At 41.3% G+C, this 17130-nt stretch overlaps 1 protein-coding gene across 1 annotated transcript; it reads left to right on the top strand.

The window, feature by feature from the left end:
- Window positions 1-6198: 6198 nt before the first annotated feature.
- On the top strand, window positions 6199-16864 carry LOC128441892 (mucin-2; the record flags this gene model as incomplete). Its single annotated transcript, XM_053424011.1, has 18 exons — window positions 6199-6223; window positions 6463-6489; window positions 6634-6838; window positions 6927-6983; window positions 7255-7420; window positions 7523-7647; window positions 7743-7866; window positions 7999-8181; window positions 8535-8651; window positions 8762-8887; window positions 9011-9015; window positions 9078-9338; window positions 9430-9668; window positions 10302-10387; window positions 11513-11602; window positions 12397-12494; window positions 13042-14382; window positions 16165-16864. Coding segments are annotated over exons 1-18 (3975 nt in total), but the record flags the coding sequence as incomplete, so codon positions are not given.
- Window positions 16865-17130: the final 266 nt, after the last annotated feature.

Genomic DNA, 17130 nt, shown 5'->3' with positions numbered 1-17130 from the left:
CATGTGCTGAATATTCATGCAACGTGTAGATGGCGAGGGACGTGAGGGGTATAAAGGGACGGAGAGGGGGGGAGGAGGCGGTCAGGGTCAAGGGGTCGGTGAAAAACGGTGGAGTCCCTCCAGTGCACCAATAAGAATTTAGTAACATTGATCAAAATGTGGAAGTTTATGTTTTTAACTGACAGTCAAACATGATCAGACCATACTAACACAGTCCTGATGAAGGGTTTTCTGTGTTTTGTGCTATTAATATATATATAATTATAAATATAGTCAATTATATCTGTCTGGGTAATTTCATTGATGAATATATTTAAACTAGTTTTCAGGGGGTTCCACTCCCAGATAATATGTAAATATGTTTAATTTATTTAATTAATAATAATTAATTTTCTAATGATTCCCAATGCTTGAACATTTAATTGAAGATGCCTTTGTTGTCAGGTACAAGGAAATATTGTGCAGAAGAAGCCTGATTAGTTACTTTTCAAAAAATGAGAGTTTAAAGAGTGAAATAAATTCCATAAAAATATTTCAATACGATAAAAATGTAAAACTTAATGTAGAAATATGTTTATAATAGAAAGTGAGAAAGAGACAGTACAGATAATATAAACATTTATAGTAATTGCCTTGGATTTTTGCATGTCTACACATTCACTAGTATAGGTTCCCATTGATCAAGTTGAAATAGGATAAAAAATATGAAAATAAATGAAAAATGAATATATATATATATATAAATTGAGATAGAGATAGTATAAACAATATCAAAATCTATTATTTAAAAAGTTATTATTTAAGGTTATTTAATATCATAGAAACAATGGAATTGCAAAAAATATAGTGCCTTTAGATTTCTTTTTCACGCGACCCGTCCAAAGAGCACCTCAAACAAATTTAAGTGAGTCCACTAACTTCTCCTGAAGAAACATATTGGAAGATTGTTTAACCTGAAAGTGCAAAGACTAAAGATGATTTATCTTTCTTTTCACTGGGCATGTGTGTGACTGTGCTCTGAAGCAGGAGGAAGAGGGAGGAGCTCTGACGCAGGGAGCGAAGTCTTTTTGACGCATCTGTTTTGTTTTTTTGTTTTTTTCCATTAACTTGTGACGCTGTATAATTAAATATCTTCCAGTATGAGTCATTGTTAATTTGTGTAATTAGGGCCCAAGCACCGACGATGGGAGGCCCTATTGAAATTATTATTATTATTATTATTATTTATTTTTAATTTTTTTTAACTATTGTTCTTTTATTTTATTTCTCTCTTCATCTGTAAATATATATATTTATATATATATATTTTATTTTCTATTTTAAATGTTGATATTGTATTTTGTTCTATTTTATACTATTTTATTTTATTTTGATTGGTTGTAATTACTTGAGCATTGCTAAGAGAACCTGTGACTCAAGCATTTCATTGCCAGCGACTGCTTAATGTTATTGTTGTGCATTTGACAATAAAAATCTTGAATCTTGAATCTTGAATATTTCTCTACAACATTGAATATTCGAGAAAATCTGTGAAAAAACTAAGAAGTTAGAATTGTTTCTTGTCAAAAGTTTATCTGCTTCCAACAAGCCATGAACTGGCTTCACATTTTGTTTAAAATGTTGTTATTGTTGTTACAATATATGTACATAGACTTATGTAGTGTTTCGTTTTTTGGATGGTCGCATCGTCGGATGGTTGGTTGGTTGGTTTGTTGAATGGTTGGATATTGCATAAACCAGTGATTTTCAACCAGTGTGCCGTGAGAGATCGTCAGGTGGGCCGTGGGAAATTATCTAATATCTAGTGTTGCACCAAAGATGTTTTCCGACATCTGCACATCGGTAACAAACTTGACTTTCACTGATATCATTGGTTTTTGTGGTTAAACCGCTGGGCACGTGCCGCGGCTGGGGGAGCAGTCGCCCCGTCGCCCTCCTCTCCACGCCTCCGGAGACCCGGCGTGCGGCACGTCTCAACGTTTTTTTGGGGGGGGAGGTCCTCTTCTGCGGTGCCTCACGGCTTCAGTGGTGCGGGGGCTTTCTTTCTCTTGGACCGCGGGGTGGTGTCCCCCGCCGGTGCGGAAGGCAGGCCGTTGGAGGGGATCGGGTACGGCGGTCGGAGGCGGCGACTCTGGACGCGTGTCGGGCCCTTCTCGCAGATCACCTCAGCTACAGCGCCCGCTGGGGGAACCCTCCGTTCGCGCGGGGGGCCCCTTCCGGCGGTGCGCCTCGGCTGGCGCCTAGCAGCTGACTTAGAACTGGTGCGGACCAGGGGAATCCGACTGTTTAATTAAAACAAAGCATCGCGAAGGCCCACGGTGGGTGTTGACGCGATGTGGTTTCTGCCCAGTGCTCTGAATGTCAAAGTGAAGAAATTCAATGAAGCGCGGGTGAACGGCGGGAGTAACTATTGGCACTCAAAACAGGTCAATCTGTTTTAGACAGGGTAAAAAGGAGCTGTTTTAAATGATCCTTGTGGTATTTTGACCAAAATATGTTACAGACATTTCATTAAGACCCCAAGGAACCATATCAAATGTGATAAAATGGGTATAATATGTCTCCGTTAAATAAAGTTTAGTTAAATCAAAGATTGTTTCATAAATCTGATTCAATACCTCATTAAAAGGTAAGAGTAATAAAGGGCTGAAATAATTTAAAATAGTGCTTTTTAATACATTTAGAAACTATATTATTAATTATATGTATTATATGTACTGTGTTAGGCCATAGAGTGTCATTTTGTGTCATTTTGGTTGGTGGTGTGCCCCAGGATTTTGTAAATGTAAAAAATGTGCCGCGGCTCAAAAAAGGTTGAAAATCACTGGCATAAACAATACCCTTCGGATCATCATGAAACTTGGTGAAAGTAGTGGTATGGGTCAGGGAAGAACCCATTAAATATTGGTGCAAATCCAGGTTAGGCCAACCGACCAGGACTTTTTTTCTTTCTTCAACAATGTGAGATAGAAGCGTTTCACAGATTTCCAAGGGAATAATTTATGTATCTGAGGGAATGAGTGAGCGTGTGACATTTTGTGCAGCTTGATTGAATTTAAGGGAACAGTAGGGACTTGGGAGAGGTATGCTCTCTACTTAGTGCCGTTCAAGTTGAAGTCGTGTTTATAGATCATTTTATTAACCATGCAAAAGACCATAGCAGCATCTTATTACGTGAGGAATTTACAAAAAACAGTACAGGGAAAACATCGAACAAATCATTCATTTTGTCAGTAGAGTAACACGTCACGCACTAGCCTGGTTTAAAAGACTACAACCCTTCATTTGATTGAGGTTTTGAATTCCGTGGCTGAGGAGGTCCTGACAACTTTAGATCAACAAAGGGTCTTTCCCACAGAATTTAGGACCTCACCTGTAAAGACTATTTTAAAAGAAAGTTGCCTTTATGTGATTTCTACACCACATTTCTATACCATATTTCTAAACCAGTATTTTACTTTACCAGTATTAATGAATCACATAATACATCATATTTGTACTTGTTTGTGTCTCTGCCATGTGTCTGTTGTTGTAATTTTCACCTTTGCTATTTTTAATATAGTTTTAATAGTCTGTTTTTAATTATTAGTTTCAATGACAGCATTTAATAGTTTCTTATGTGTTTCCTTCCTCCTGACTGATCCAACAGGTTTACAGCGAGAAGAAAAAAAAACCTTAAGGCAAATGCTACTCTTCTGTTATTGTCTTTCATTGCAGAAAAAAAGAGATCATGAGATTTTGGGGGATTTCTCAGTTGATTTATTTGTGTTCATGAGTTGTCGGCTATAAAGCTCTAAGGCCAGAGGTTATTGCAACAGCCCTTCACAATGGAAATATAACACACATGTGGAGTGAGCTAGAGATTTGGAGGTGTACCATGCTGACCATCACTCCCCAGTTTAAAACTAGTCTAAATATACATTATTACCTCCAGCTACAAGGTTGTGTTGTCTTTTTCAGCAAAACTGCGGATTACCACGGAAGTTATTTTCACTTTCTTTAACACTAGAGCCCTGAAGGGCACTTTTACACATTTATGTTGATTTCTCAAGAATTAATGAATGGATCTAAGACATCAAGTAAATATTTTAGGTAAGATATTTATGAGTGTGCGCAATTTGATGCAGAACCAAGTAAAAATCTGGATCCAGTGAATTTCAATGTGGTTTCATAACTGTTGGTGAATGATGAGCCAGAACCACTCTCTGTATTAGAAGATGAACTACTATGCAATATAAAAGGAATTAAGGTTGGTAAGAGCTTGCACTCAATAATGTTCTTTGTCGAATCCCTTGTTTTGCCTACCTTGGGCCAGTGGAAGAATTTTAAAGAGAATGTCCGAGACGAAAATGCTAGATAAAGCTTTTTTTTCAAATGTAATTCCCATTAGACAGGGCTAGTGTGCTGGAAATTGATCTGAATCCCTCAACAAATAGCACAAATAATGAGAGGTTTAGGTTGAATAAATTGAATATAAAATATGGAGACAATCTTACCCTGAGTCAGTCTCGGGTCTCGTTGAACAAAGGTTCCACATTTCATATGTAGCATATTTTTTTAAGTCTAATATTTAAAACGGATTGGTCCCTGATCAGAATGATTCATGTGCTGCTACCTGGACCTTTACATATATCCATCATTCACCTTAGCTGTACATAATACCTCAAAGCACTACGATTACTTTAATCAGTCAGTATTTATCCTTCAGTCCATCCTTTCAGTCATATTCAATACTCTTAATTTTCGTTTTTACTCATCCTGACATGCTCCATTTGTCTTAGAATTGCCCTTCGGGTACAAAAGGTTGTTTTGAATTGAATTGAATTGAACATGGCTGGATACATAGAATTTCAGAGACAGGTTGGTGCCAGGAGGCCACGGCACCATGACAAGATAATCTGTATCCATAGATCGTTGTGATATAACTTGTGTCTCAAACAACACACTTCACCTCTGGTCTTTCTAAATAATGGCACCTTTCACATCTATTTGTTACAGCGTGTTGTCTTATGCAAAGCACTTCTCCAGTGTTGGAATTTCCTATATCAATAAACTTGCTTGTAGGTGTGTCTAAACCAGTTGTGAATGTTTGTTCATATAATTGTTTCTGGACATTCCTTGTGTGATGATACTTCTTATATGTAAATTTTTTTTTCTTTGCTCAAAAATGATCAACATGCTGAGGAATTTTTTTCTTTTATCCACATCTCCATCAGGGTATAATTATTGGACAATGCATCAATGCACTATCCACACCCAATGTAGCTACCACACCCTAGGAGCTATATATACAATCTAACAGAAAACTCATCAGTTCTCCATCAGTCACGGTGGAGACAGTAGATGATTCTTCCACCATTACCTTCGTAAGTATCCCTTCTGCTTTGATTTCATTGTACAACATTACATCAGATTTAACCACTGTTGTACTATACCGGCTCTGTAACCAACTCACACGCTGATATTGTGTGATTATGATCATAATGATTGTTATGAGCTTTATTATATTATATTGATATTTTTGATTGATTTTCATTCTGTTTAGCCAGTTCCAACCCTGGTTGTCTACGATAAGATTCTTTGGGATTAAACATGAAATAAAAGGAAAAATATCTGATATTTAGGTAAGAGCTTTCCTCAACAAGCAGAGCTGCCATCAAGGGAGATGCTATATTACAATGCACCAGTTGGTTCTCAATGCACCACTTCCACTGGGCTATGGAACACTCATAGACCATATAGCCAGCACCTGTGCATAAAGTCTAAGACTACTGGCAACATCTTGTTGAGCTCTTGAAGATGGGGGGAGTTGTGGCCTATGGAGCATTTGGTCTGAGATTCGGGGTGGAAGAGTGACACTTAGTGGCAGTGGATACTTAACTCATAACCTTCAAGAAGCATTAACTATTTCTGCTTTTTCGGAGCCCACTGAACTCATCCTGTGTGTTTATCAAACAAAAATACACAATACTAAGCAAATCAGCATGAACAGCAGTTTTAGACTGAATAGCTAAAACAATTCAAAATAAGGTACAATATGACAATATTCATAAAACATATAATTAATATGGAACTAGAATAAAGGGAAAATGCTGAAATGAAATGCAATGAATGTTGAGTGCTCAGAGTGAAGATTTGTATGAATAATGTTTATAAAATGTTAATTCTTTCTTTCTTTTATTTCCATAGAGTGACAGCATGTGCAACATAGTTCTGACAGCAGGTAAGGCTCAGTAACCAAGTAAAACACTCTCTTTAATATTCCACTCGACCAGATCTTAAAAACACATTTTTATACTTCAAGTGACAAAAAGAGAAGGTGAAACTTTTGGAATCACCAGATTTTTTGAGGATTCTTTTTTTTTAATGTGGTCACAAGGTCCAAATTACATGTGGATTTGGATGAACTGACCAGTTAACTTTGAAAGATAACCTCGTAATAATCGACTCTTATCTTTGAAGGTCTCTGCCTGGTCATCGCCAGCTTGGGTAAGTGGCACTTATTAATCAAAACAGTTCCTCCAGCTAATAAATAAGGTTCCTAAGTGAACAATTGATGTGAGTTTTGTATAAAACGGCGCTTTTTGAAAACCAATTCATTCTAATTGAAACTTTTCTTTATCCATGTCTCAGGCTCTTCCGAAAGGCTGGTGTGTTACTTTAACAGCATGGCCGAAGATAGAGCAGACGCCGGGAAGTTCACGATTGAGGATATCGATCCGAACAAATGTACCCATCTGATCTACGCCTTCTCTGACATCAATGATTTCAATGAGATGGTCCCGACTAGAAGAGCAGACATATTTCGCTATCAGTTGTTTAATGGGCTCAAAACCAGGTTAGAACTTTAGTATGTTCACATTAAAAAAAATCATGTACAACTTTTTTTTTTCTTCAACAATTACTAAAATGTTATGCTCCCGCAGAAATCCTTCACTCAAAACCCTGTTGGCTGTTGGTGGCCCAACCTTTAACAAAGAAAAGTAAGATATACTTCAATAGATACATACGTACAAACATACACACAAGAATTTTCCAGAAACAAGTGTAAGCAGGACTAAAGTTTGTTGATATTTGTAATGCTTTGTCCATTCATGTGTTTTGTTGTGATCATTTAATAAGCTTTTATATTTTTATATGATTCTCACTTGTGTGTTCTGGTTTTTTATTATTTTATGGTAGCCCACTAAAGATGTTAATAACTCAAAATTACAATTAAGTGGATATTAAGAGCCCTGTGTTAAATATTTTTAGATTCAATACGATGGTGTCAACCACACAAAAGAGAACAACATTCATCCAGTCTGCTGTCGCACTACTGAGAATATTTCAGTTTGATGGGTTAAACCTGGACTGGATGTACCCTGTGGGAGCAGGAGGCAACCCAGACAACAAGCAGAAATTTACACTGCTGTGCAAGGTCAGACCCTTTCCTCTGGAACTCAAAGAAATATGCCATAGGATCTGTTTTTATAGGATGATAGACTTGACTGAACTATGTTTTTTTGTTGTTGTTGAGTAGGAGCTCAATGCTGCCTTTGAGAGTGAAGGGAACAAACACAACCGTGACCGATTGATCCTCACAGCAAGTGTCTCTGCTGAGAGAGAGGTTATTGATGCCAGTTATGAAGTCAAAAACATTACCAAGTAAACAAATCTTTTATTTCATAAATATTTACCTTACACCCATGATCACATGTCAAAGCACTTTGGTCAATATGACTTCCTCTGCATTCTAACAGGGACCTGGACTTCCTCAATGTGCTGACGTATGACTTTCACGGCCCCTGGGAAAATTTCACAGGACATCATAGTCCTTTATTCGGGGGATCCCACGATACTGGAGACAAAATCTACTATAATACTGTAAATACCATGATTTATACTTAGATTGTCTGAAACCCAATCTATGAAAAGATGCACTCTCATATTTACCCCCCCCCCCCCCCCCCCCCCCCCACCACCACCACCACCACCACCACCACAACCACACTTTAGGACTCTGCCATGCAGTATTGGGTGGACAAGGGAGCACCTGCACAATTGCTAAATTTGGGACTAGCTGCATATGGGCGAGCTTTTTCCCTCTCCTCTGCATCCAGTGATGTTGGAGCTCCAGTCAGCGGCACTGGTGAAGAAGGCTGCTACACTGGTGAAGAAGGATTCTGGGCCTATTATGAGGTATTATTATATTACTATGAGCTGTGAATGAAGCTAATTTATATTATTAGTGTTTATTGAACAATAAAGGTGGGATCAGACCAAGCGTGAACCAACCTTTTCATACAGTGGGGTTACAGCTACACAAGTTGAAAGTGTGTGGACACGTAACGTTGGATAAAACCCGTTACTGTAAAAACCTATAGAACTAAGTTCTGGAAATATTCATCTCGTTTAATTCCAGCTATGGGTTGCACTTTACTGTGAACCAAGATTAGAGCACAGGCCAATAACGTGAGGTTCAATTTCGCATCATCTTTGGTCTGAACTCTAATTCTTTGCATCTATATGTGAAATGTGATGCTTCTTTTCAGACTTGCCTTTATACTGAAGGGGCTACAGTCCAACGGATTGCTGATCAGAAAGTTCCATATGCCATCACAGAAAACCAGTGGGTTGGATTTGATGACACACGCAGCATTAGTACAAAGGTAACCCTCTGTTGAATTTAGTTATGACAATGCAAGCGACTCATGACTCTGTTGAGATGTATTCTGTGTTTTGTTAACATGCAGAAGTATTTTCCTCTTCATCCTCTCAGGTCAGTTACTTAAAATCAAAAAACTTTGGAGGAGCTTTTGTTTGGTCCCTGGACCTGGATGACTTCAGTGGAAATTTCTGTAACCAGAGCAAAAGTCCCTTCATCAGCCACCTGAATTATCTACTGGTTCAAAGTAAGACATTTTAAAAACTGTGTGTAGTGAGGTAGTGATTTTTTTTATTTTTAATTTACGAATTGTATCAGCTTATGTTTATGTTTTCTCGAACTAATATTGTTTCTGATTAAAAGTCTAAGTACTGATGTTGAGAAATAAAAATGTATGATGTAATTATCAATTACCCCAATGTTTTTTTAGGTTCTTCATCTTCCACTACTTCAACGACCACAACCCCAACTACCACTACAACTTTTTCGAAGACCCCAACTACTACGACCACAACTCCAAGTACTACAACAGCAACTCCAACTACTACAACCACACCAACAACTATTCCAACTACCACAACTCCAACTCCAACAACCACAGCAACTATACCGACGAGCACAACAACTACTCTGATGACCACAAATACAACTCCAACAACCACATCAACCACTCCAAGTACAACGACTCCAAGTACCACGACCACAACTCCAACTACAACAACCCCGACTACAACTACTACCATAACGATTCCAAGTACCACAACACCAACTCCAATGACCAGAACTCCAACTACCACATCAATCACACCAACTACCACAACAACAACTCCAACAACCGCAATCGCAACTACCACGACCAAAACTCTAACGACCACAAAAACTACTCCATCTACAACAACAACTCCAACTACCATGACCACAACTCCAACCACCACAATAGAAACTACCACGACTACAAGAACTACTCCAACTACAAGAACTACTCAAACTACCACAACCCCAACTCAATCTACCACAACAAGTAATCCAACTAAGATGGCCACAGCTACAATGATCACAACCACAATCCCCATTACCACTACCACAACCCCAACTACCACTACTACAACAACAACTCCAACTATTACAACAACCACTCCAACTACCACTACCACAACTCCGACTACCACAACAACTACTCCAACTCCAACTACTCCAACTACCACCACAAAAAACCCAATTACCACTACCACAATTACCACAACAACTACTCCAACTACCACTACTACAATCCCAACTACCACTACAACCACTCCAACTACCACTACCACAACCCCAACTACCACTACAACATCTCCAACGACCGAAACAACACCAACCACCACTACAACACCTCCAAATACCACAACAACTACCGCAACTACCACAACAACAACCCCAATTACCACTATCAAAACCCCAACTACCACTACAACAACTCCAATGACCACAACAACCCCAACTACCACTACCACAACTCCAGCTACCACTACAACAGGTCCAACTGCCACAACAACAACTCCAACTACCACAACCCCAACTACCACTACAACAACTCCAACGACCACACCTCCAACTAACACACTAACTACCGCAACTACCACAACAATAACCCCAACTACAACTACAACAACTCAAACGACCACAACAACCCCAAAAACCACTACTACAACTCCAGCTACCACAACAACTACTCCAACTACCACAACCCCAGCTACCACTACAACAACTCCAACGACCACAACAACTACTCCAACTACCACAAACCCAACTACCACTACAACAACCCCAACTACCACTACAACAACTACTCCAGCTACTTCTACCACAACCCCAACTACCACTACCACAACTCCAGCTACCGCAACAACTACTCCAACTACCACAACCCCAGCTACCACTACAACAACTCCAACGACCACAACAGCTACTCCAACTACCAAGAACCCAGCTACCACTACAACAAGTTCAACTATTACAAAAACTACTTCAACTAACACTACCACAACTCCAACAACCACTACCACAACTCCAATGGCCACAACTACACCAACTACCACTACAACAACCCCAACTACCACTACAATAACCACTCCAACTACCACAACAACAACTCCAACAACCGCAATCGCAACTACCACAACCAAAACTCCAACTACCAAAACAACTAATCCATCTACAACAACAACTCCAACTACCTTGACCACAACTCCAACCACCACAATAGAAACTACCACGACCATAACAACTTCTCCAACTACAAGAACTACTCCAACTACCACAACCCCAACACAAAATACCACAATAAGTAATCCAACTAAGATGGCCACAGCTCCAATGATCACAACCACAATCCCCACTACAACTACCACAACCCCAACTACCATTACCACAACAACAACTCCAACTATCACAACAACCACTCCAACTACCACTACCACAACTCCGACTACCACAACAACTACTCCAACTCCAACTACCACTACCACAACTCCGACTACCACACCAACTACTCCAACTCCAACTACTCCAACTACCATCACAAAAACCCCAACTACCACTACCACAATTACAACAAAAACTACTCCAACTACCACTACTACAACCCCAACTACCACTACAAACACTCCAACTACCACTACAACAACCCCAACAACCATTACAGCAACTCCAACAACCACAACAACTACTCCAACTACCACTACGACAACTCCAACGACTACAACAACTACTCCGACTACTTCTACCACAACACCAACTACCACAACCACAACTCCAGCTACCACAACAGCTACTCCAACTTCCACTACCACAACCCCAACTACCACTACCACATCTCCAGCTACCACAACAACTACTCCAACTACCACAACCCCAACTACCACTACCACAACTCCAACGACCACAACAACTACTCCAACTACCACAACCCCAACTACCACTACAACAACTCCAATGACCACAACAACTACTCCAACTACCACTACCACTATTCCAACTACCCCAACAACTACTCCAACTACCACTACCACAACCCCATCTACCACAACCCCAACTACCCCTACAACAGCTCCAACAACCACAACAACTACTCCAACTTCCACGACAACAACTCCAACTACCACAACAACAACTCCAACAACCACAACAACTACTCCAACTTCCACTACAACAACTCCAACTACCACAACAACTACTCCAACTACCACTACCACAACCCCATCTACCACAACCCCAGCTACCCCTACAACAGCTCCAACAACCACAACAACTACTCCAACTTCCACTACAGCAACTCCAACTACCACAACAACAACTCCAACAACCACAACAACTACTCCAACTTCCACTACAACAACTCCAACTACCACAACATCTACTCTCACTACCACAACCCCAACTACCACTACAACAACTCCAACGACCGCAACAACTACTCCAATAACTTCTACCACTACTACATCTCCAGCTACAACAACAACTACTCCAACTACCACTACTCCAACTCCAACGACCACAACAACTACTCCAACTACCACAACAACCACCCCAACTTCCACTACAACAATTCCAACTACCACTACCACAACTACCACTACAACAACTCCAATGACCACAACAACTACTCCAATTACCACAACCCCAACAACCCCTACAACAACTCCAACAACCACAACAACTACTCCAATTACCACAACCCCAACAACCCCTATAACAACTCCAACAACCAGAACAACCACTCCAACTACCGCAATGCCCACTACCATGACCACAACTCAAACCACCACAATAGAAACTACCACGACCCCAACACAAAATACCACAACAAGTAATCCAACTAAGATGGCCACAGCTCCAATGATCACAGCCACAATCCCCGCTACCACTACCACAACCCCAACTACCACTACCACAACAACAACTCCAACTATCACTATAACTGCTCCAACTTCCACTACAACTCCAACTACCACAACAAAAAGTCCAACGACCACATCAACTAATCCAACTACCACAACATCTACTCCAACTACCAATACCACAACCCCAACTACCAATTCCACAACTCCAATGACGACAACAACTCCAACTACTCCAACTACCACTACCCCAACAACCACTACAACAACTCCAACGACCACAACAACAACCCCGACTACTTCTACCACAACCCCAACTACCACTACCACAACTCCAGCTACCACAACAACTACTCCAACTTCCACTAAAACCACGCCAACTACCACAACAACAACTCCAACGACCACAACAACTACTCCAACTACCACTAAAACAACTCCACTGACCACAACAACTACTCCAACTTCCACTACAACAACTCCAACTACTCCAACTACCACTACCCCAACTACCACTACAACAACCACAACAACTCCTCCGACTACTTCTACCACAACCCCAACTACAACTACCCCAACTACCACTACAACAACTCCAACGACCACAACAACTACTCCGACTACTTCTACCACAACCCCAACTACCACTACAACCACTCAAATGACCACAACAACCACTCCAACTACCACTGCCACAACCTCAACAACCACTTCTACAACTCCAACTACCACAACAACTACTCCAACTTCCACTACACCAACTCCAGCTACCACAACAACTACTCAAACTACCACAACCCCAACTACCACTACAACAACTCCAATTACCACGACTACTCCAACTACCACAACTACTCCAACTACCACAACCACTACTCCAACTACCACTACCACAACCCCAACTACCACTACAACAACTCCAATGACCACAACAACTAGTTCAACTACCACTACCACAACCCCGACCACCACTACGACCACAACAACTACTCCAACTACTTCTACCACAACCCCAATTACCACGACCACAACTCCAGCTACCTCAACAACTTCCACTACAACAACTCCAACTACCACAACAACTACTTCAACTACCACTACCACAACCCCAACTACCACTACAACCACTCAAATGACCACAACAACTACTCCAACTACCACTGCCACAACCTCAACAACCACTACTACAACTCCAACGACCACAACAACTACTCCAACTTCCACTACACCAACTCCAGCTACCACAACAACTACTCAAACTACCACAACCCCAACTACCACTACAACAACTCCAATTACCACAACTACTCCAACTACCACACCTCCAACTACCACAACTACTCCAACTACCACAACAACTACTCCAACTACCACTACCACTACAACAACTCCAATGACCACAACTACTCCAACTTCCACTACAACAACTCCAACTAGTCCAACTACCAATACCCCAACTACCACTACAACAACCACAACAACTTCTCCGACTACTTCTACCACAACCCCAACTACAACTACCCCAACTACCACTACAACAACTCCAATTACCACAACTACTCCAACTACCACACCTCCAACTACCACAACTACTCCAACTACCACAACAACTACTCCAACTACCACTACCACTACAACAACTCCAATGACCACAACAACTAGTTCAACTACCACTACCACAACCCCAACCACCACTACGACCACAACAACTACTCCAACTACTTCTACCACAACCCCAACTACTCCAACTACCACAACCCCAACTACCACAACTCCAGCTACCACAACATCTACTCCAACTTCCACTACAACAACTCCAACTACCACAACAACAACTACCACAACTCCAGCTACAACATCTACACCAACTTCCACTTCAACAACTCCAACTACCACTACCACAACCCCAACTACAACTACAACAATTCCAATGACCACACCAACTACTCCAACTACCACTACCACAACCCAAACTACCACTACAACAACTCCAACGACCACAACAACTACTCCGACTACTTCTACCACAACCCCAACTACCACAACTACAACTCCAGCTACTCCAACTTCCACTACAACAACTCCAACTACCACAACAACAACTCCAACGACCACAACAACTTCTCCAACTACCACTGCCACAACCTCAACAACCACTACTACAACTCCAACGACCACAACAACTACTCCAACTTCCACTACACCAACTCCAGCTACCACAACAACTACTCAAACTACCACAACCCCAACTACCACTACAACAACTCCAATTACCACAACTACTCCAACTACCACACCTCCAACTACCACAACTACTCCAACTACCACAACAACTACTCCAACTACCACTACCACTACAACAACTCCAATGACCACAACAACTAGTTCAACTACCACTACCACAACCCCAACCACCACTACGACCACAACAACTACTCCAACTACTTCTACCACAACCCCAATTACCACGACCACAACTCCAGCTACCTCAACAACTTCCACTACAACAACTCCAACTACCACAACAACTACTCCAACTTCCACTACAACAACTCCAACTACTCCAACTACCACAACCCCAACTACCACAACTCCAGCTACCACAACATCTACTCCAACTTCCACTACAACAACTCCAACTACCACAACAACAACTCCAACTACCACTACCACAACCCCAACTACCACTACAACGAATCCAATGACCACAACAACTACTCCAACTACCACTACCACAACCCCAACAACCACTACAACAACTCCAGCTACCACAACATCTACTCCAACTTCCACTACAACAATTCCAACTACCACAACAACAACTCCAACTACCACTACCACAACCCCAACTACAACTACAACAACTCCAATGACCACAACAACTACTCCGACTACTTCTAACACAACCCCAACTACCACCACAACAACTACTCCGACTACTTCTACCACAACCCCAACTACCACAACTACAACTCCAGCTACCACAACAACTACTCCAACTTCCACTACAACAACTCCAACTACCACAACAACAACTCCAATGACCACAACTACTCCAACTACCACTGCCACAACCCCAACTACCACTAAAACAACTCCAATGACCACAACAACTACTCCAACTTCCACTACAACAACTCCAAGTAGTCCAACTACCAATACCCCAACTACCACTACAACAACCACAACAACTTCTCCGACTACTTCTACCACAACCCCAACTACAACTACCCCAACTACCACTACAACAACTCCAATTACCACAACTACTCCAACTACCACACCTCCAACTACCACAACTACTCCAACTACCACAACAACTACTCCAACTACCACTACCACTACAACAACTCCAATGACCACAACAACTAGTTCAACTACTTCTACCACAACCCCAACTACTCCAACTACCACAACCCCAACTACCACAACTCCAGCTACCACAACATCTACTCCAACTTCCACTACAACAACTCCAACTACCACAACAACAACTACCACAACTCCAGCTACCACAACATCTACACCAACTTCCACTTCAACAACTCCAACTACCACTACCACAACCCCAACTACAACTATAACAATTCCAATGACCACACCAACTACTCCAACTACCACTACCACAACCCAAACAACCACTACAACAACTCCAACGACCACAACAACTACTCTGACTACTTCTAACACAACCCCAACTACCACTACAACAACTCCAACGACCACAACAACTACTCCGACTACTTCTACCACAACCCCAACTACCACAACTACAACTCCAGCTACCACAACAACTACTCCAACTTCCACTACAACAACTCCAACTACCACAACAACTCCAACGACCACAACAACTTCTCCAACTACCACAACAACTACACCAACTACCAATACCACAACCCCAACTACCACTTCCACAACTCCAATGACCACAACAACTACTCCAACTACCACTACCACTACCACAACCCCAACAACCACAACAACAACTCCAACTTCCACCACAACAACTCCAACTACTCCAACTACCACTACAACAACTCCAACGACCACAACAACTACTCCAACTTCCACTACAACAACTCCAACTACCACAACAACTCCAACGACCACAACAACTTCTCCAACTACCACAACAACTACACCAACTACCAATACCACAACCCCAACTACCACTTCCACAACTCCAATGACCACAACAACTACTCCAACTACCACTACCACTACCACAACCCCAACAACCACAACAACAACTCCAACTTCCACCACAACAACTCCAACTACTCCAACTACCACTACAACAACTCCAACGACCACAACAACTACTCCAACTTCCACTACAACAACTCCAACTACCACAACAACAACTCCAGCGTCCAAAACAACTACTCCAACTATTACTACCACAACGACCACAACAACTACTCCAACTACCACAACAACTACTCCAACTACCACAACCCCAACTACCACTTCCACAACTCCAATGACCACAACAACTACTACTATAATTGATGTTAAAGGTGCCTGTAAGGGGCGGAAGACTGGGCTGTTTTCCAATCCCTCAGACAAAACTACTTATTACGACTGTGCAAAACAAGTGCT

Source organism: Pleuronectes platessa, chromosome 6 (genome assembly GCF_947347685.1).
Source record: "Pleuronectes platessa chromosome 6, fPlePla1.1, whole genome shotgun sequence".
Classification (NCBI taxonomy): domain Eukaryota; kingdom Metazoa; phylum Chordata; class Actinopteri; order Pleuronectiformes; family Pleuronectidae; genus Pleuronectes; species Pleuronectes platessa.
This window is presented reverse-complemented; position numbering and strand designations above follow the sequence as displayed.